At 45.1% G+C, this 22,936-nt stretch overlaps 1 protein-coding gene across 2 annotated transcripts in view; it reads right to left on the reverse strand.

Annotated features, from left to right (window-relative positions):
• LOC130096027 (exostosin-1) overlaps window positions 1-22,936 on the reverse strand; it is a 410,859-nt gene that overhangs the window by 74,042 nt on the left and 313,881 nt on the right. For both annotated transcript variants that reach the window (XM_056262651.1, XM_056262649.1), the window contains exons 3-5: window positions 22,733-22,826; window positions 12,544-12,651; window positions 9,487-9,606 (exon numbers count right to left, since the gene is read on the reverse strand). In XM_056262651.1, the coding sequence (XP_056118626.1) occupies window positions 9,487-9,606; window positions 12,544-12,651; window positions 22,733-22,826 (322 nt within the window). The remainder of the gene's footprint in view (window positions 1-9,486; window positions 9,607-12,543; window positions 12,652-22,732; window positions 22,827-22,936) is intronic.

The raw sequence follows: 22,936 nt of genomic DNA on the forward strand, positions 1-22,936 counted from the left end.
TGGCACCACTCACTCTTGGATGGCTCTATGATCCCCAGCCTCAGCATCAACTCCACCTCCTCCTTTAGTGATTCTTGGAGACGCTCTGGGACCCTATAGCTCATTCTTCTCACAACCACATCAGGCTTCAACTCGATGTCGTGTTCAATTACAGTTGTGAACCCAGGATATTCCGAGAAAACCTCAGGTAAGCAAAGGGCCCTCACTTCAAGTTGCCGTTGGGGTGACAAGTGATCCAAACTAACATCTCCTACAACTGGCTGGGGTAAGTATTGGTCATCCAGTTCCTCTTCTTCCTCCACCTGCCTAATCATCAGGCTCTGTGCGGTCTGATCAGGACGAGGAACCCATTGCTTAAGGAGATTAATGTGCAGAATTCTTGCCGGACCGTCTTGGCCTGACATGGAAATTTCATAGGTGGTTGGCCCAAGTTTCCTTCTGACGTCAAACGGGCCTTGCCATCTCGCCAGCAGTTTACTTTCAGTACTGGGCAGCATAACCAGTACCTTCTGACCTGGGTCAAAACTTCGCTCACGTGCAGACTTATCATACCAGGTTTTCTGGCGGGTTTGCGCCTCAGCCAGGTGAGATTGGGCCAATTCAGTCATCCTCGCCAAGCGCTCTCGCATCTGCACCACATAGGACACCACATTCATCGGCTCATCCCTTTTCTGGTCTCCCTCCCATATTTCTCGAAGCAAAGCAAGAGGACCTCTCACCTCATGCCCATAAAGAAGTTCAAATGGGGCAAAACCAGTAGACGATTGTGGTACCTCTCTATAGGCAAACAGAAGATAGGGGAGCCATTGGTCCCAGTCTTTCCCGGAATCCGAAACAAACTTGCGAAGCATCTGTTTAAGGGTCTGGTTAAACCTTTCGGTTAGCCCATCTGTCTGAGGATGGTAAGGAGTTGTTCTTAGACTCTTGATGCCCAGTAGTTTATATGCCTGTTTCAAGAGGGTAGACATAAAGTTAGTTCCTTGATCAGTCAAGATCTCACAAGGAAACCCAACTCTAGAGAACAATTGCACCAGACAGGTCGCCACATACTTGGCTTTGATGGACCTCAAGGGGAACACTTCTGGATATCGGGTAGCGTAGTCAGTTACAACAAGCATAAAGCGGTTACCTGAGCGACTTCTTTCAACAGGTCCGACTACATCCATTCCCAGTCTTTCAAATGGAGTGCCTATGATCGGAAGTGGTTGAAGAGGCACCCGACATGGGCCACGGGCAGAGACCTTTTGACATTCGGGACAACTTCTGCAATATTGGGTCACCTCTGTTTTCAGGCCAGGCCAGTAAAAGTGTCTTCTAATCCGAGCAAGAGTCTTACCTTTCCCCAGGTGGCCAGCCCAGGGAATCGAATGGCCCAGGATCAGAATAACTTTACGGACACTTTGTGGCACCACCAGCTGTATCGCCAACCCTACCCGACGATAGAGTATCCCCTGTTGAAGATAATAGCTTTCCCTAGTGAGGTCACCTTCAATATTCTCTGCATCCTCTTGCTCTGCCCGCTCCAGATAAGGAACCAGACTGGCATCCTCCTGTTGTAACTGAGCAATGTTAGTAGGCAATTTAAAGTCTGGGGAAAAATCAGCGAAAGAGTCAACTGGCATCTTAGAGGCATTATATTGAATTTTTCCCAACCGTCTCTGTCGACGAGATTTTCTAGGTTTTGCCGAGTCAACAGGGTCTACCGCATGGTCAAAGAAAGGGAGGGCCCTAAGCAACTGTTCTTCTTCCCCTTTGATCGCTTTAGCTCGGGTGACAACCATATTACATGAGGGTACCGGCTGCAACAAGTCCCAGAGCACTGGCAGGTCGTGGCCCAAAACCACAGGAAAGGGTAAGTTATCTGCTACGCCCACGTCCAGAAGGTAAGTTTGTCCTTTCACCTTGATATATACATTGGAGGTAGGAAGTAGTTTTTCATCACCGTGGACACAGCGAATAGATTTCCTTTCACTGAAGTTAAGTAGGGCAGGTGGAACATACTTGTGATGCACTAGAGTCTGATCACTCCCAGTGTCCACCAGGGCCTGCAATTCCCTTCCATTCACCTCCACTGTTACCATCTGTGGTGCCCATTCAGTTTTTACTTGTGAACCCTGACGACCCCTGGGCACATAACATAAGTGAGTAGTTTTGGCTGTATTTTTAGGGCACATTGGTTTTGTATGGCCCTCCTGACCACACAGATAACAGATTGGCACTTTTCGAGGATTCTTCAGAGGAGTCGCAAATGCAGGTCCTCCAAGAGACTGACTGGCACTGGGAAAATTCCCCTGGCTTTGCTGGGGAAGGGTTAGTCGGCGATCATCCCTGCTGGCTTTCCAGACCCACGACTGACTCCTCCGTGCAGCCACGAACACATCGGCCAGTGTTGCTGCATGTGCAGCGGTCTTAGGATCATGCTCCCGGATCCAAACCTGGAGCTCAGGAGAAAGCATCCTCAAATATTGTTCAAGAATCAAAATTTCACCAACTTCTTCCACTGATCTACCCTTTGGCTGGATCCACTTCCCGTAAAGTTCCTTTAACCGCACATATAATTCTTTGGGGCTCTCAAGGGGTTCAACGTCCAACGAACGAAACTGTTGTCTGTACGTTTCTTGGTTGATGTCATATTTCCTTAAGATGGCCGATTTAACCTCCTCATACTCAAGAGAATCCTCAACATCCATATGCACGTAAGCAGCTCTGGCCTTACCCGTCAAAAGAGGAATTAAACGGAAGGCCCAATCCTCCTTCGGCCACCGGCAAACAGCTGCGATTCTCTCAAAAGTGATTAGGAAGTGTTCAATGTCATCTGACTCAGATAACTTCTCAAGTCTTGGCTCTTTAAACTGACCTACATCACGGGTTTCTGAGAGATCCTTCCGACGGGTACTGGACTGGGACAATGGACGGCCTGAGACAGCTTCCCCGTTATCAGAAACTTCCAAGGGGTCCCCAGCAGTCAGCAGAGGATTAGGAGTTGGAATTGTGCGAGCCTGCACCTCCAGCTGCAACAGACTAAACTGGTGTTGAAGACCTTTAAAGCGACGCTCCTGCTGGACATACTCTTGACTCCTGTGGCTTTCTTGAGCATCCATTTTTGCCATGTGTGCTCGGAACAGGCTTGTCAAGTCTGCCAGTGTGGGTTCTCGGCTTCCAGGCTCCAGCTCCTCCACCTCTCTTACTTCCTGCATTGCTCCATCTTCCACCAACTCCTGGAACACTTCCTCACTCTGCTCTGCTAGAGCAGGCTTTGAGACGGTTTTCCTTCCTCCCCGGTTCATGGCATATAGAGTATCTTGATCTCAGAAAAAAAAAAAAAAAAAAAAATTATATATATATATATATATATATATATTTTGGGAAACTGTGCCCCCTACTGGCTGATCCCACCGCTGCCACCACTTGTGAGGGACCAAGCAGTCAAGGAATGAGGGCCATAGAAATATTTCCCAAAAAACATATTTTACTAAATCAAAGAAATCATATACAAAGGATTCAACAGGAAACAAAGTCCAAATAATCAAATCAAATGTTTAGGCCTATAAAAGAGATCAACAAAAACAAACTAAACTCAAACAACTGAGTACGTGAGAAGACAAACTAAACTGATCTACAAGTTAAACAGCAGGGACACATTTATACAAACGGACTAGTCCATATTAACACATAAGGGAAGACAAAAACAACAAACTTCACAATACAATAACAAAATCAATACCGAGGCCGGTTACATAATTATCCTACAAATTAAGTGCATATCTTAACACCAATAATAAATCTAAGGAAAAGTACAAGCAATCGGAAAAGACAATACCAACACAAACCCTTCGACTCCCCCCCCCAGTCAATCTGCTGGTTGGTAGCGGCAAGTGGAACTAAAAATAGCAGATGAAGCGGTATGCCGGCCCTTAATTCGCACGGACCACAAACGAAACTGGTGATCATCATCTGAACGCGATCACCATCCGAACCCTCCAACCATCCACTCCTCAGCAACACAGCGGTAACTTAAACTCAAAGAAAGCAATATTAATAAATGTGTATACTGTAACTCAAATAAATCTTAATGATAAATAAACAATGTCTGCATCTTATTGCTAAATAAATATATGAACAGAAACCATTGAGGGAATGAGTGTTTGCATATATGTGTGCGACATCACCGTTCACTGATGTGTGGCTGCATCGGGGCCATCACACCGAGATTAGTGTTAAAAGGGCGGGAAAGTGTTGCCTTCGGTCTAGAGCCTTGCGCCTTTGGCATGTCGCTCGGGGCGGGCCCAGGGGCCACCGTGCAGAGTTTGGGGCCCCTGGGACATTTCTATCAAAATCCCACTCGCCCATTGAATGAATGTATTCGCCGCAGTGGTTTCGCGGACGCCGCTTCGGAAGGGCCGACCGACTAGGGGGCGCCGTTTTCCGACTCGCCACGGCCCCCTGGTGTGGGCGGGAAAGCTTGGTGGCCCCAGGGCCTCGTTCAGGGGCCGAAAGGTCGAAAAAGGGACGCTCGTCCGCGAACCCGCTGCGCCGTTAAATGGGCCGTGGGACGGCCCCCGTACGGAGACGCAGGGTCGTGGTACCCCGATACTTCAGATTCCGACTCTCCAGGGGCCCCTGACGCGGGGCCCCGAAGCGTGGGGCCCTAGGGCCTTTAGAAAAAATCGCCCCTCCCCCGAAAAAAAATTAAAAGCCTGAAAGGGCCTTTTCAGTCTGAGAGGGAAACAGCCCTGAGAGAGGATTTCTGCACAGAGGCTGAAAAAAATTTCACTCTGCTCTAGCGCCCCCTGCTTTGGGTACGTCGGTCGGGGAGGGCCAAGGGGTCAGCTTGCCGAATTTGGGGCCCCTGTGACGTTTCTGAAAAAATCCCACTCGCCCATTGAATGAATGTATTTTGCCACACTGGTTTCGTGGACACCGCTTCGCAATGGCCGATCGACTAGGGGGCGACGTTTTCCGTCTTCCCACGGCCCCCTGGTGCGGGCGGAAAAGTTTGGTGGCCCTGGGCCCTCCTTCAGGGGTCGAAACGTCGAAAAAGTGTGAAAAAAGCACATTTTGAAACTGACAGGAGTCGAGAAGGTCAAACCAACGAAACGAGCTGTCACACGGACACGGAAGGTCGCAGGAGCCCGAAACTCGGCGAGCTCCGTCGTCTGGTGACCTCGAGCGGGGCCCCAGAGTTTGAGGGCCCTGGCCGCTTTCTAAGCGTTTCTTAGGCCCCGTTCGTTACGAGCCCATTCATTGTGGATGGTGACTGAAAAATGTGGATGGTGACTGGAGATTTTTTTTAATTTTTTTTGATTAAACCACCTCTACTGTACCAAGCACACTCCACTGAACACATCACACTAATTTTTAAGTTATTTCGGTGTTTGGTTTGCATAAAAACGAGTGTCCTCGAAACCATTTTTTGGCGGGAAAAATGGTTTCTTCGCGGACAAAGTGGTTTTTAAGCTAGGCTTTCGAAATATTTTAATGAAACGTGTTTGGCGAGACTCTGTGGGATGCCCCGGAAAAGTTTGGTGGCCCCGGGGCCTCGTTCAAGGGCCGAAATGCCGAAAAAGTGGCCAAAACCGACATGCCTGCAAATGGCCCGTGGGACGGCCCCTGTACGCAGACGGAGGGTCGTGGCACCCCGGGACTTTGGATTCCGACTCTCCAGGGGCCCCTGACGCGGGGCCCCGAATCCTGGAACTCGAGGGCCTTTGCAAAAAATCGCCCCTCCCCCGCCATCAAATCATTTAAAGGCCTGAAAGGCTCTTTCAGTGTGAGAGTGAAACAGCCTCGAGGGAGAGATTTTGCATAGAGGCTAAAATATATTTGCCTTTACTCTAGGGCCCGGTGCTTTCGGTACGTCGCTCGTTGCGGGCCCAGGGGTCACCGTGCCGAATTTGGGGCCCCTGGGACCTTTCCATGAAAATCCCACTCGCCCATTAAATGAATCACCACAACGGTTTCGCGGACTTCGCTTAGAAACGTCCGATCGACTAGGGGGCGCCATTTTCCTTCTCGCCACGGCCCCCTGGTGCGGCCCTAAAAGTTTGGTGGCCCTGGGGCCTCGTTCGGCGGTCGAAAGGGTGAAAAACACGTCACGGGGTCAAAAAGGTCAAACCGACGGAACGCGCTCCCGTGAGGAGACGGAAGGTCGCAGGAGCCCGAAACTCGGCGAGTTCCGTCGTCTCCCGTCCCTGAGTGGGGCCCCCGAGTTTGAGGGCCCTAGCCGCTTTCTAAGCGTTTCCCAACCCCCGTTTGTGATGAGGCCATTGATTGTGCTTGGTGACTGATGTGAGCAGCGACGTATTAATTTTTTGTGATGTCCCACTGGGTCCTACGGACACCAAAATTGTATCTCGTTTAGAGGGGGACGAGACCTTTACTTTGAGACCACCCACGGCCCCGTGGGCCCCCGGGGGCCAGAGATGGAGATGAAAATACACATTTATCTAAGCGAAAACGCAACGGATCCGGCCGTGGCTGGGCTCTTTGGAACCGTCTAGTTGAGCTGAAAAGAATGATAAAAAAATTATGAATTTTGGCCGTGTTTTCGCGGAGATATTAGCCGAAAACCGTCGGGCGCGTAGAAAGTATAATAATTGCTGCAAAATGTAACTAAGTAAAAGTAAAAAGTATGCACTATTGATTCTACTTAAGTAAAGTACAGATACGTGAAAAATTTACTTAAGTAAAGTAACGAAGTATTTGTACTTCGTTACATTCCACCACTGCTGTGTTCTGCGTCTTTTCAGTAGCGGTGGTTTCAGCTGTCTGCCCTATTATTGTGCAGTGCACTTCGCTCGTCCCACGGATTTATTCCGGACAGTGTGATTGTAGGTACAACCCACTTGTAACAGCTTGTCTGATGTTGTATGCACCAGCAATTCTTGCTTCATTATGTTGTATGCACCAATATACCGTTGTTGCTTCATTCACGAGTTCACACTTACAAATGATCAGAGAATAGATGGTTATGCGTATTTGGCGTGCTGTCCGGGGGGAGGGCTCCGAGCTCGGAAATTGGGCCCGAACCCAGAGTACTCCCCCCGTATCTCTGTTTAGGAAGATAACTAGGCAAGTGTGAGGAGATGGGGTGGTGGAGGGATGCTTAAAACTGTCGAGGAATATGGGTGAGTCGACTGAGTATATTTATAGGCTTTACTCGTGCTGATTGAGTGGACCTGTTGATTACTGATTGATGACAGCTGGCTGGAATGACTTGATTGTTTGATCATTAGAACGTGTTCCTCCCGAACCTTGTTAATAAAACATCAATTATTATCACTCCCTGTGACATATTAGTCCCGCGTCGGCCCGGCTGTGTTCAGGGCGGAGCTGAAGGCGCCGGCGAAGTTTTGGCACTCTGCCAGCTAGATGCATGATTGTTTCAACCAGGTCCGGTACCCGATCTGGGTGAGGCGGGGCTTTAGTTCTTTGTTGTATTCACCTTCTACGGCGTGTGTAAAAATGTTTCTGTCAACTCTGCATATATCATTCGCGATGGATAGCCTATCGCACGTTTGTCGATGGAGCGGGTTCAGACCATACTAAATGTTCTGACCGCATTTGTGCTGGACAAAGCTCTGAGGACATCAGAAGTTACAGGGACTGATGGCAGCTGTAAAAAGTACACAGGCTACATCGTAATTTCAATTTTAATGGAGAGCAAAACAAAGGCAGAACACCGTACAATCTGAAAGGTAGCATTATTTGATAGAACGCCAGCACCGTAACTTCATATTGACGCGCGGCTAAACAAAGGCAGAGTACCCTAACTCAAAATGAGCGTTCCAAAACAAAGCCAAAAAGCGGTAACTGGTGTTACGGTGTTCTGCCTTGGTTTCTCACGGGCTTTTGGAAGTTACTGTTAAGACAACCCATTATTTTCTCGAAAAAACGACTGAATTGACTCAAGATACTTATCCACATGATAAAGGGGGTCTTGAATGTGCCAAAAATATAAAAAACTAATTTTCGACCAAACACGAAGTTAGGTCTTTTGCCTTTGCACGGCAGTATTGACAGTTGTATAAAATCAAGCACCTAGGCATGCAGACGCTTATACAAACATTTGTGAAAAAGTCTGTAGCTCTCAGGAGCTCAGTGAATTCAAGTGTGGCACCGTGATAGGTTGCCACCTGTGTAATAAGTCCATTCGTGAAATTTCCTCACTACTAAATATTCCATGGTCAACTGTTAGTGGTATTATAACAAAGTGGAAACAATTGAACAACAGCAACTCAGCCATGAAGTGGTAGGCCACGTAAAATCACAGAGTGGGTCAGCGCATGATGAAGAGCACAGTGAGCAGAAGTCGGCAACTTTTTTTGAGTCAATAGCTCCAAAGCTCCAAACTTAGTGTGACCTTCAGATTAGCTCAAGATCTGTGCGTAGAGAGCTTCATGGAATGGGTTTCCATGGCCATGCATCCAAGCCTTACATCACCAAGTGCAATGCAAAGCGTCGGATGCAGTGGTGTAAATCACGCCGCCACTGGACTCTAGAGCAGTGGAGACGTGTTCTCTGGAGTGATGAATCACGCTTCTCTGTCTGGCAACCCGGTGGACAAGTCTGGGTTTGGCGGTTGCCAGGAAAACGGTACTTGCCTGACTGCATTGTGCCAAGTTTAAAGTTTGGATAAATTATGGTGTGGGGTTGTTTTTCAGGGGTCGGGCTTGGCCCCTTAGTTCCGGTGAATGGAACTCTTAAAGCTTCAGCATACCAATACATTTTGGAGAATTTCTACTCCCAACTTTTTTTGAACAGTTTAGGGATGGCCCTTTCCTGTTCCAACAAAGCAAGGTCCATAAAGACATGGATGAGTGAGTTTGGTGTGGAGGAACTTGACTGGCCTGCACAGAGTCCTGAGCTCAACACAATAGAGAACCTTTGGGATGAATTAGAGCAGAGACTGTGAGCCAGGCTCTCTCGTCCAACATCAGTGCCTGACCTCACAAATGCGCTTCTAGAAGAATTGTCAAAAATTCCGATAAACACACTCTTAAACCTTGTGGAAAGCCTTCCCAGAAGAGTTGAAGCTTTTATACCTGCAAAGGGTGGGCCAACTCCATGTTAAACCCTACGGATTAAGAATGGGATGTCATTAAAGTTCTTGCGCATGTAAAGTTCATGTGCAGGCAAAATAGTGTATATGATATATGTGATATGATTTATGATGTATGAGATATGATACTGTATATGATATGGTATGTATGTTGTATGATGTATGATATATGATTTGTATATGTATGATATATGATATATATGACCAAAAATCTGTCATCAGAATATCTTCTTTTGTGAAAGTCATTCAGGTTTGGAATGACATGACGGGGAGTGAATGAAACAACATTTACATTTTTTCAAACTATCCCACAAACCCACTGTACAAACCACATCAACCAGCTGGCAGTCCCTCTTTCACACATTTTCCCCAGTATGACTCATTTGGACGAGGCGAATCTCTTTCTGCTGTATCTGAGGACTCACCTCTAATGTGGTTAAGACTATCTTTGTGACGGAGGAGAAGTAGGCGTCCCACAGGAACTGAGTCTGCTGCCGCAGTGCCAGGATTCTGTCAGAACTCACAGACCTGGTGATAGATGGAACCTGGAAGAGTGAGACAGAGCAAGATCTGCTTTCAGATGTACTGTGTGTTTGTGCATTCAAGGATGCTTTAGTGGTTAGCCCAACTTTTGGGCAGTCTGTATTTCAAGTGTCAAGTGGATATTGATAAGATTTGCAGTGATTAAAGGGATACTTCAGGATTTAGCATTAAGCTTTGTATCAGTAGAAAACCAGTAGTATTTTCGAATTACCGTGCTTCCCCCCTTATATCCCCCTGATATGAGAGAAAATTGAATTTTTAGTCTGGAAAAAATCCTCCGATGCGCAAAAATCGTCATTTTGCGTCATCTGAGGATTTTTGTGCCAGAGGCTAAAGACTACAGCCAGTGTTCTGCATGTTTTCACCACGCCCATATGGGGCGGGATCTCACTCACAGAATGTAAAGAGAGTGTCAGACATTTTTCTGTAGAAGCTAAGCTAACAGGCTCTTGCCTCTTGGTCTGTGTAGAAAGTTTGTATAGTAGGCTAATCACGATGGCAGAAGGTAGTTTTAAAGTTGAAATGGCAGAAGGGGATTTGGAAGATCTGTTGCGAGAATCTGATGCTCGCGGCTCTCTGTACGAGCCGCAATACAGCGATAAACAGTTGCGGGAGATGGAGGAACAAGAGGCGGCCAGAGCGAGACCTGAGCCCGGCCAGACTCGAGCTGGGGCGGACTGGCGGTGTCAGTGCTCTCGCTGTGCGCCTATGGAACAAGATATAGAGTCCTATTGCTGTCGTGAATCCCAGCGATGCCATTTTCTTCTGGACGAGATCGCTGAATCCGCAGAGCTTTGAGTGTAAAAGTGTTAATATTAATTATTTTTTTAATTAAAAGTTATAACTCACATTGGTTGTGGTTCTTTTTATAAACCTTTAGTGTTACTAGAGTATGGATTAGCCTAGATAATGTATTAGCTTAGAGAAATAGTGATTTCAATTGGAGGAAAACAGTTCATATGCAGAGCTACTAAGCTACTCTGTTGACATGGTCCTGCCTTGCATCATATTTTTAATGTGAAAGTCTAAGTTTTGTTATATACATTAGGCTAGTACATCCCGGCACAACGCAATTTAGCACCATTTCGATGGAAATTTATCAAATAACTCACAATGTATCAAAGCAAGCCTAGTTGTATCCATTTTTCGGATTCTGCCGCCTGTAACCGGTAGGCGTGGTTTGGGAGTGGCCTCGTAAGGGCAGCAAAGCAAGTGCATTCTGGGAGTTGTTGTCTTTCAGCCACATGAGTAAAAAAATACATTTTCTGCCTTTTCTCAGTCTAGAATGCTTCAATTTCAAAAATAGTTTCACATTTCTACTATATAAATGACCAACGCATTCTCATCTTTTGGCGTCATATAGGTGACGCCATATGACATTTCGTCGCAATCTTACGCACATGGCATCCTTTAGCGTCAATATAACACGCACTGTTATGGGTAGGTTTAGGTCTGGGGTAGGGTACGTACGGTTATGACGCCTTGGGATCTGCGTCTCATATTCACGCTAAACGATGCCATGTGCTTTGGATTTAGACGAGCCTCACCTGTATGACGCCTTGGGTTCTGCGTCTCATATTGATGCTAAAGGATGCCATGTGCGTAAGATTTCAACGAAATGTCCAAAGCGTCACATGCATGACGCCAAAGGATGAGAACGGGCTGAAATGACCAATATTAAATACACATTCAGGTGAAGTATCCCTTTAACAACTAAAATTCTCACACAAAACTATTGCATACCACCAGAGAGCACTTCAAATGCAATGCCATTCGGGCTACTTGTTGCCATTTTTTGAATAAATTATTTTTATTACAATAAATAGACTCTGCCTTTTACGTTTTGCTTCATTATATATATTTTTGAGAAATGGTTAAGGTTAGGTTTAGAGTTAAGAGAGGGATTAGCAACTAAAAACCATTATATTAAACACAATTATTTTATTTTATTCACAGCCTTATTATTTTAACAGAATAAGGAATGAATGAAAAATTCTGTTTAAAAAAAAAAGGTTTTTCAATAACATTAATAGCAGATAGAAAAGATACAGTGTTAAATCAATGCAAAGTAAATATTCTCTAAATAATATTGTAATAATTTGCTTTGGCCTTAGAACAGTGACCATACAACGTTATTTAATTATGGAAACAAGTTGTCTTTAATATGGTGCTTAATATGTTTTGTTAAAGTGTATAAGCTGGACATTATACATGAAAATACTGTATATAGCCGCCTTTATATATCAAATGTTGGGGTCCCTGGAATAAAAAAGTTCATATTCTGTCCTATTAATATTAATATGAAATAAAACATTACAGTAATTGGTGAAATGTCTGTATTTGAATTTGTGTGTGTGTGTGCAAGCCTAAAATGTCATTTATTACTATTCTGTACTGCACTGTATGTTATACCAGCAAAATCTTAAAATCAGATATTTTTAAACGTTAGAAGAGACCTCATCAATTGTGTCATGCAAAAATATGAAGATATCAGTTGTCCCTGAAGGCAATTTTTTTCTTCTGTAATTTGGGGGAAATAGTGAATTGGCTTGATTACAGTAATTAAAAGCTCAGGGGAAAAGTGTGATACGATCACCCCTAAATAACATTTAAAACGTCCGGATTAATAGATCCGATTGAGAATTTGAGCAAGATTTAACTAAAGCTCCCAGTGCAGTGAGTGGTCACTTTAGATGTGGGGCAAAGCAGGTCAGCTGTTTCAGTCTGCTGTTAAGAGGAATGATGGAGGATTTTAAATGGATAGTAATATAGTAGTGTTTTCTCATTACTGTGTGATCACATTAGTAGATCACATTAGTATAAAGAAGACTATGGCGATGTGTTTGTGGAGTGTCTTGGGGGAATTCTGCACTGATGGTGTGATGTGAATATGTATGTGTGTGTACCTGCAGCGTGTGTGTGTGTGAGTGTGTGTGTACCTGCAGCAATAATCTCTCATCTCCAATGATAGCGGCTTTACTCCAGTCAATGACCTCTGAGAAGGGCAGCTCCCATCCGTTACTCAGCAGCACAGGAATACAGGCCGCCTGTGAAACACACACACACACACACACACACATATCAAATCCTCACCCCTTTACACAACTGCCACCAACAACTGTACAACACTTTCACCAGTGTTCATTTCAATCGATGAACTGTTGTCAAAATGTACACTGACACCTTGAAACAATGTCATTTTCTCTGTGGACTTTTTTTTATATTTGCCAATAGCTTCTAAATTCTAAAATGTTCAGGAATTCTAAATTCGGCAACATTTTACCATAAGGTTCCAATTTGTTAACATTAGTTAACTAGATTGCAAGAACTAACTATGAAATATATATATATATATATATATATATATATATATATATTTATATATATTAAATTCAAAGTGCCCATATTATGCATTTTCGGCTTTCCTTTTACCTTACCTAAACGAGTTATCAGTAATTCCCATAGACAGTCAAAGAAATGGACACAGAGACCCCATAGACTTCAACGGAGAAAAGTGAAGTCAATTAGAAGCACTCACTTCCTGATGGCTGAGCGACTGCGCAGACTCAAACCAAACTGAGCTTGACGACGTAGATGTGACGTGAGCAACCCGTCTGACGGTTGTACGTCTTCTAGTAGCTGTGCCAAGAGGAATCTGAATCATTCCCTTCCGAATCTCACAGAGACGGAGAGTGTGAGTATTAGCTGTTCATGAGCAGCAGCAGGAGCAACTTTATGACTCTTTATGGGCTTCTCCCTTGACTTTATCAGACGTTATGCCTCCACGTCCCCCCGATTGTCATGAGCTTCTCCTCCTGTCTATACGGTTATTTCTCTACTGTGCGACAGAGAGTCGCGTGTTATGATGCAATCGCTAGACTATTTTTACAAAAAACTGCTTCTACGGGGCCATAACGTAAGATACAAGGTAATGGAGCATTTTATACAATGTAGTGTTTCTTTAGAAATAAACAATGGACAAATGGAGTCTTTAAACGCCTCAGATGGAAAGTTATTCACTGTCAAAGTGACACCAAAATGAATGGTAGTCAATGGAACGCTAACAGCAGGTGATGGTCTGCTTAACCAATGGCGGCCCCCAGGGAAGCTTCAGTTTCCGGCTGATGGATTACCCCCTTGGGTTATCAGTAATTCCAGCCATACTTCCTGCATGAACCTAACAAATCTGCATAATGCCAGCCTATGGTCCTCATTGGCTGCCCGTGAACAACGTCTACTTTGACGTTGCTGAGGCCTGGAAGAATTTGGTTCGTGTTGTCGGCTAGTCGAGAAGACACTGTTTTCTGTGCTGCGAAAGCAAATATATTTATGGCTGCAATTGATACGGTAAAACTGATGCCATCATTACTGTTCATATCACTGTTTATCAAGCACTGTGGAAGCCGCCAGAGCTGAAGATATGGCAATGGACGTTTTGTTTCCGAAATGTTCTGTAAGCAGAAGATATGTAGTCTGTGTCGTTCAGCGTGAGCATGCCGTGTTGTTATTCCAAACACATTTGTGAGTGTGTGAAGAATGCTATTTTGAGTGGATATTGGGACACGAGAGAAGTACAAAGCCTTCTTTAAATAATAGTTTAGCAACCAAATGATACATCGCGACTAACAAACGACTCATTCATGGAAATTATTCATGCTGAATGAGAGGTACGTGAACCCACTGCAGGGTTCAGTTTCAGTTTCGATTTTTAAATAATTTATTTTTATTTTATACATATATTTTTCTCTTTTTTTCTCTGCTCTGTTCTGAATAAGTCTACCATTACATTTAAAGGATTTAGAGTGAGGGGAAGAAAAATAAACGTTTGTCTAAACAGTGTTTAGAGTTTGTTAACGTTTCATTTTATTTACCAGTTTTTTAGATTATTTCTGAATCTAATAATAATATGCGACTTATATACAGATGCAACTTATCTATGTTTTTCTCTCAACTATGCAAGTTTGACCAGGTTCGACTAATTTTCTGGAAAATACGGGAAATAGGCCTAATAAAATTGAGCTGTAACCTATTGTTAAAAAGCAGATTTACAATGGTGACCGTTTGCACCAATAAATCAAGCCTATTATGTTCATTACTCTCTCCCACATTAACTTTGGGTTTAATCACTGTTATAATTATGAGGGGGTCCTTGGAAAATGTTCTACCCTATAAGAGGTCTCTCACTCCAAAAAGTTTGAAAACCCCTGAGCTAACCAATAACCACCATTTCACAGTATTCTAAAGTGAAAAGCATGCAATGACTGAAATCATTGTAAGCTTTTGAGGTTTATGTAAAGTATTGGATAGTAATGACTCTAATATTACAATATTCTTCTAAAGGAATCACTAATTATTTGGATCAGTATTCTAAAGTGAAACACATGAAAACTCCTTAGTAATGACTAAAGCTTTTGAGTTTTTTTGTGAGATTTCGGATAGTAATTCCTTCAGATGGATTTGGTAACACTTGAGTATATAACACTTATTCACTTTAGAATACTGATCAAAATAATTAGTAATTCCTTTAGAATGATGTAGTAACATTAGAGCCATATCTAAGGGTACATTTACACGACAACGATATGCTTAAAACGGAGAAGCTTTTCCTTTGAGTTTTCCGCGTACAGACGACACCATTGTAAAAATGATCCCCATTCACACAGATCCGCGAAAACGACAGAAAACGGTGGATTCTGCTGCCAGGCCATTAGATGGCGATGAAACACTATAGACTGAACACGTAATACGCATGTGCGTGACGTTATCGTCTTCAGAGATTCACGTTTTTTTTTAGTTTACACCTGATTTTCAAAAACTTGCAGTTTGAAACCCGTTCCCTTTCAAGGGAACTTCGAGCTGCGTCAAACGCTGTGGGAACGCCCCTGCGTTGTGCGTCATGAAGCAAGTATGGAATCAGCCCAATGGAGAGACGGAACATCATAGGCGGGTGACGTCATCGACCAGGAAACTATAAAGCACCCCAAAAACACAAGCGCATCAGCTTCTGTGCCTTCAGTCGCGCTATATGTGAATCTGTCTGAGTGTAAACGCTGTGTCTGTCTTTAGTATTTGCTAGGCAGGAGTTATCACATTTACACCACACAAACAATTTTGTATGAGAGACTATGGCGAGCGAACGGCATTTAAGAAGTGTGTTCCTCCCTGCTCGCGCTATCTAACGGGAGGGGATACACGCGTTCTTTGTGTTGTTTGTTTGGGAGTGCAGCATGTCCAGTCAGCTCTCGAGGGGGCTGGCTGCGAGCATTGCGAGCATCTGCCTTTATGGACGCTCCGCTCCCGCCGGGCGCTCTTTAAGGAGAGTGCTCGGTGCGCGCTCCCCGCGGTTCGAGTCCCGCTTCTGCCGAGGCTGAGCGGCGACGCTTATCATGGGGATCGCAAATGGATCTTTCAGCGGGGTTAGAGATGGGCTCTGCCTTATCTCTGCCTTTACCTGTTAGATCCAGTGTCTCAGCCCGGTTTGGAAGCACGCTCTGCGGTTTCCTCCGCCCGGGTTGAGGCACCAGTACTGCAACTATCTAACGTTAGTTATAAAAACTAGGAGACAAAAATAGCAGTATTGACGAGGGAGATGTGGAGGACTCGCCACCTCACACTCCCGAAAGCGAAGAGCTCATGGAGGTTCTCACTCGAGCTGTATCAAAACTAAGCATCGAGTGGCCAGTGGCTAGGCAGGAGTCTGTTATTAAATCTAAGTTAGATGAAAGATTTCTCCCTTACCGTGTGCAACCTCCATGCCGGTGATTGCCGGTTTTTTCATGATCTCCATACTGAGGTGTCGAGATTATGGAAGAAGCCGGCTTCTGATATAATTTTAGCCCCCTATCATTCACATATTCAGATTTAGCGGGGGCTAGGTTTTTTTTTGTGATTTTTTTTAAAAGAAAAGACGGCACTTTGCCGCGGGTAGAAGAGACGCTTGCGAGCTATCTCTCTTCCGAGGCTGCATTGTCATTTAAAGCACCGGGATTACCTTCAAAGCCATTATGAAATATTTCGGCTTTGTAATGTGTATTCGGCGGCAGGTCAGGCTGCGTCGTGTCTGCAATGTCTATATTGCAGGCATAGCAGGCTGATTTGCTAAAGGACGTGAGCGTGAGTGAGGAGGCAGTACTGACGTGGTTCGAGAACTGCGTCAGGCTGCCGATTTATGGTAAAATTATTTTTTCCAATATGAAACAGAAAGAGAAAGCTTTCTTTTAGATGATCCTCTCTCCCCTGCGGGGTTATTCAGTGACTTAGTTAATACTGTCATTGATAATTTCAGGGAGAAAAGAAGCAGGCAGCAGCTTTTAAAAGGTTTCTTCCATTAAAAGTTCACGTCCACGGGGCTGCTGGGCGGGAGCAGCCCCGGCCGTCCACGAGCTCATCGCATAGGAATGCAGCAAAGTAGAGTATCGCGTTTCGCGCTCCCTCCCCCTGCTGGACAGTGGGACCAGACGTGGCACTCTCAGCCAAAGCTTTTGGAAAAATAAATATAATATAATATATATATAAAAAAAAAAAAAAAAGCAATAGAACTGATTTGAGGACAGTTATATTGGCTATGCTGAGGGCGGTCCCCACCGAGGGAGAAAGGTGTTCACCTCTTTTTAAGGTGCCTATTCTTCCTCGGTGCCCTCAGGGGCCCGTTCTGCCAACCCCGCCTTCATGCCGGGGCGCAGACGGTCCCGGCGAGCGCTTTCCCAAGGGACCCTCGCCTCCTCTGACACTGAGGGTGGTCCCCATCAAGGGAGAAAGGTGTTCACCTCTTTTTACGGTGCCCATTCTTCCTGAGTGCCCTCAGGGGCCCGTTCTGCCAACCCTGCCTTCATGCCGGGGCGTAGACGGTCCCAGCGAGTGCTTTCCCGAGGGACGCTCGCTCCCTCTGAGGAGGGTCTCAGAGCGGTCAAACCAGTTGTTCCCTGCCGGTGCGCCGTTACAGGGCGCTGTGTTTGCTGCTCAAATTACACCAGAGACCAGTCTCGAGAGACTGGTACCCTTAGTAGAATTTGTTTGGCAGAGTGGAAAAGCCTTCCAAGAATATCTCAGTGGGTCCTGCAGACAGTAGTAAGAGGTTATGCGATCCAATTTAGGTGTCGTCCACCGAAACTCAGAGGGGTTCTGCCCATAGTGTGGGCCCCGAGCAGGCTCTGGTAATGGAACAAGAGGTGAAAACGCTCCTTCAAAAGGGGGCTATAGAACGGGTTCCTCCTCCCAGTTTGGAGCTAGGTTATTACAGCCGATATTTCATCGTTCCAAAGTAGGATGGGGGGTTGCGTCCAATTTTAGATTTGCGCCTATAAAATCGCTCAGTAGGGAAGCTCAATTCAGGATGCTCACTATCAAGCAGGTCGTGTCACAAATCAGGTCCGAGGGCTGGTTTGTCACGATAGATCTAAAGGACGCTTACTTCCACATTTCCATACTTCCACAACACAGGAAGTTCCTGAGGTTTGCCTTCGGGGGCGAGGCATTCCAATATAGGGTTCTTCCGTTCGGTCTAGCTATCTCCCCGTACTTTACGGAGCAGATGGCGGTTTGACATCGAGATGTCGTCCTTGGGCATATCAGGAAGTTGGGGTTGAGGCTGAACGCGAAGAAAAGTGTTTATCTCCTTCCCTGGAGACCACTTTTCTGGGCGTTGTTTGGGATTAGGTCACCCGCATCGCTTCGATTCTTCAGCCTTGAAACAGTAAAGCTAGGCCAGCTACTCACTGTAAAGCAGTTTCAGAAACTGTTGGGTTTGATGGCAGCAGTGTCCAACGTTATACCTTGGCCTGTTGTACATGAGACCGCTGCGGTGGTGGCTCAGGACGAAGGGATTCTCCCCGAGGGGAAATCCACTTCGCACGATCAAAGTCACGCGGCGCTGCCTTCGTGCTCTGGTCTTGTGGAAAGAAACTTGGTTCCTATCCAAAGATCCTGTGCTGGGGGCTTTTTGTCATCGCGTAAAGCTAACGACGGATGCTTCCCTCACAGGGTGGGGGGCGGTCATGAGTGGTCGTCCAGCCCAAGGTCTGTGGCAGGACCATCTATCATGGCATATAAATTGTCTAGAGATGTTGGGAGTGTTTCAGGCTCTGAAACACTTCCTAGCAGACCTGAGAGGTCATCATGTGCTAGTTCAGTCAGACAACACGTCGGTGGTCTCTTATATAAATCGTCAGGGGGGCCTGCGGTCTCGCCGGCTTTACAAGTTGGCCCGTCAGGTCCTCCTGTGGTCCCTAGGGAAGTTACTATCACTGAGAGCAATGTATCTTCCTGGGTATTTGAATGTGGTAGCGGACTCCCTGTCGAGGCAGGGGCCGAGGCCGGGGGAATGGAGACTCCACCCCCGAGGTGGTGGAGCTCCTTTGGTTGAGTTTCGGTCGCGCCGAGGCGGACCTATTCGCTTCCAAGGAGATATCGCACTGTCGTTTGTGGTTCTCTATCAGTCATCCAGCCCCTCTGGGGTTGGACGCTATGGTGCAGCCGTGGCCGAGGTCACGTCTGTACGCTTTTCCCCCGATTGCTCTGCTACCAGGAGTTCTGGAGAGGGTTCGCCGGGACAGGGTCAGCCTACTATTAGTAGCCCCGTTCTGGCCGGCCCGAGTGTGGTTTGCGGACCTGGTTTCTCTCCTGGACGGGTCTCCTTTAGAGCTCCCGGTCAGGAGGGATCTACTCTCTCAGGCGGGCGGCATGATATTTTACCCCCGCCCAGAGTTATGGAAACTGTGGGCTTGGCCTCTGAGGGGGCCCAGCTCTTAGATTCCGGTCTCTCAACCGAGGTTGTTGAGACCATCCTTCACTCCAGAGCTCCATCCACGAGGAAGCTATATGCCTTTGAAGTGAAAACTTTTCACTTCTTGGTATGGAGAACACCTGTAGGACCCAGTTAACTGCCCAGTGGGTGCAGTGCTGGAATTCCTGCAGGAGCGTTTCTCCACAGGGTTATCCCCCTCCACACTAAAGGTGTATGTGGCGGCACTGGCTGCTTACCACGTCCCTTTCAGTGGAGTTTCTCTTGGGAGACACCCGCTTATAACTCGTTTCCTTCGTGGCACTTTGAGGCTGAGGCCAGCAGTTCGTGCCTGGAATTTTCGCCTGGTATGGTTAAGGCTTTTCTATACCCTAGGCCAGGTTATGTTCCTAAGGTCCCTACTAATGTTGTTAGACCTACAGTTCTGCAGGCTTTCTGTCCTCCTCCATTTCTGTCGTCAGACCAGGAGAAACTTAATTTGCTCTGCCCAGTGAGGGCGTTAGACGCTTATGTCCACAGAGCTGTCCTGTGGAGGAAATCAGAACATTTATTTGTATGTTTCGGACCACCCAGGAAAGGGTGTCCTGCGTCTAAACAGAGAATGAGCAAGTGGGTGGTCGAGGCTGTCTCACTTGCTTATGAGTCGGCTGGTCAGCCTTCACCTTTGGCTGTACGAGCCCGCTCTACTAGGAGTATGGCTGCATCCAAAGCTTTATTGTGAGGAGTTTCCCTGAATGATGTTTGTGATGCGACTGCATGGTCTTCACCGCATACGTTTATTAAGTTCTATGATTTAGACTTAAGCTCTACCCCTGGGTTACAGGTGCTCTCGTCCGCTGTGCGCTAGATCTCACATGACGGTCACTTGCTCCTATGGCGATGTGGGTATTCGCGTTCCCACAGCGTTTGACGCAGCTCGAAGTTCCCTTGAAAGGGAACGTCTCGGTTACGTATGTAACCCTAGTTCCCTGAGAGGGAACGAGACGCTGCGTCGTTCTGCCATACTCCCGGCACTCCCGTTAGCGCTTCCTTCAGGCCTATCAGAAGCTGATGCGCTTGTGTTTTTGGGGTGCTTTATAGTTTCCTGGTCGATGACGTCACCCGCCTATGACGTTCCGTCTCTCCATTGGGCTGATTCCATACGTGCTTCATGACGCACAACGCAGGGGCGTTCCCACAGCGTTTGACGCAGCGTCTCATTCCCTCTCAGGGAACAAGGGTTACATACGTAACCGAGACGTTTTCTAAAGTTTGCGTTTTCAGGCACCCAAAGCGGCGTTGTCGTGTAAACGAACGGCCAAAACGCATAAAAGGTTTTTCGTTTTTAGTTGAAAACGGTGTCGTGTAAACAGCCCCTATAAGACTCTAAAACCTAACAAAACAAAAACTGTTTATGAACCAATAACATTATAGATTTGTATAATTGACATTCAAGGAGGCAGGTAGTCTGCAGGTTTAGGTTTGGGTGAGAAGATCCTTTAAATTCATGACTGCACCTGACCGTCCAGCATTCAAAGGTGACAGTCATATGGAAGACTTAAGGAGTTTTGTGCCAGATATCAGGAGTGAGGCAGAGACCACCGCTTTGGTAATCCCACCTGACCTTTCACACAGACACCTTCCATCACACACACACACACACACATGCCTTCTCTCACTCCATGTTTTTTTTTTTTCTTTGTTTAATCGGGATGGTTGACAACACAAGGACTGCCCCACATGCACCAGCATCTAAAAGCCTTTTGATGTCTCTTATCAAAGTGCTCCCATCAGAGAGCACAACGCAGGGAGCCACTGCCTCACTCAACTGCTGGAGAGATGTGAAAAATACGGAGGAAATTCAAACACCCTGTGTTTACCTCCCTGACTGACAAATATCGGTTTTGACAGGCTAAAGATGGGACTGAAAAGAGTCTTCACTGAAAGCAAATGGACACTTTTTTTATTATTATTATTCCACTTTCTGATTTTATGCAACTCTGTACTTATTAGAGGATGGACTATGGACTATTTCTCATAAAGTGACCGTCATAATTATAAGTTTTTTTTATTTACACACCATTTATCTGGGGCAAATATGTAGCTGCAGTCACCTACATTTTACATATTGTTATAATAATATATATGAATCAAGATAAAAAGAACCACAAAGCGTAATGGTACTACCAAAGTTTTTTTTTGTTGGAAAATAACCTTTCATTACTATGTCTATTGGTCTAACATTTAAATTAAAACTCTATATATTTTTTTTTACAAAACATCTATTTGAAATAAATGCTGTTTTTTTTTTAAATTTCTATTCATCAAAGTTCCTGATTTTAGGTATTAAGGTTTCCACAAAATTTTATTCAGCAAAATAATTTTCAGTTGTGAGGATAATAAAAGCATCAAATCAGTTTCTAGAGCATCAGATCAGCATTTTATAGGATTTCTGAAAGATCATGTGACATCAAAGACAGTAAATTCACATTTTAAAATATATGTTTTAAAAGTGATCGGTATGTATATGAATATCTATACCATACAGTATATCATTCCAAAAAAATACTGGAAAATTAATAATGTTCCAAGTTACTATTAATAATTAATAATATTAATTAATAATATTAATAGCATTATGTATTATGCAAACTCTCTGTTAATCTTAGAATCCTCCATGTGTGGCATTGACAACTTCTGCATTCTAGCAGTCAGATATTAAGATATTGAGCTGAAGTTTCATCTCATCCTTTCGGCATGACTACTCATAGGTGTTACTGGCTTATATGCCACTTTTAACAAACTTTACTGTTCACAAAACAGCTCATCTTCTCAAACTTAGATTAGAATAGTTGCTTAATTGGTATTGGGAACATTAACATATAATATAATGCACAAATGTTATGTGGTAGAGGCACTGAACTGTATTTTTTTCCTAATATAAACAAAAGAAGTGATGGAAGTGGAGTTTCAGCTGCATAGTTGATTCTCCTGACTAACCTCAGAGGAGAGACTGAGAAAACAACTAATGAATAACCACACACACACACACATATATATATATATATATATATATATATATATATATAGAGAGAGAGAGAGAGAGAGAGAGAGAGAGAGAGAGAGAGAGAGAGAGAGAGAGAGAGAGAGAGAGAGAGAGAGAGAGAGAGAGAGCGAGTGAGCGATTTATTAATAGTTCCCTTCACCTCTCCTCTTCAATATAAGAATCTCTGGGTGTTTTTGAAAAGATGACAGAATGTCAATATCAATAACCCCTACGTCAGAGTAGTGTAACCTCAGGGCTCCAAATGGCTGAGCCCTAAAAACATCCAAGTCAATCAAAAACACCTGTTATGAAAGGAAGCATGCTGTGAAAGTGTTTTAGACAGGCAAACTTCAGTGTCACCTACCTGCAGGGCCTCTAGAAAGCGGAAGGACCCAAGCCGCCTGCCTCGAGGAACAAGGCAAAAACTGGAGTTGTGTAGCAGCTCCTGGTAATCAAACCTGTGGACGCACACATAAACACAAAATGCCAGAAAACATTAGAATCTGCTATTTAAAAAAATATAAAAAGTTATATTGTTAAACATTTGTTCCCTTTCGAAAGGGAACTC

The sequence above is a fragment of the Rhinichthys klamathensis genome, unplaced genomic scaffold (genome assembly GCF_029890125.1).
Source record: "Rhinichthys klamathensis goyatoka isolate OS25496 unplaced genomic scaffold, OSU_Roscu_1.1 h1tg000196l_1, whole genome shotgun sequence".
In the NCBI taxonomy this organism is placed as follows: Eukaryota; Metazoa; Chordata; class Actinopteri; order Cypriniformes; family Leuciscidae; genus Rhinichthys; species Rhinichthys klamathensis.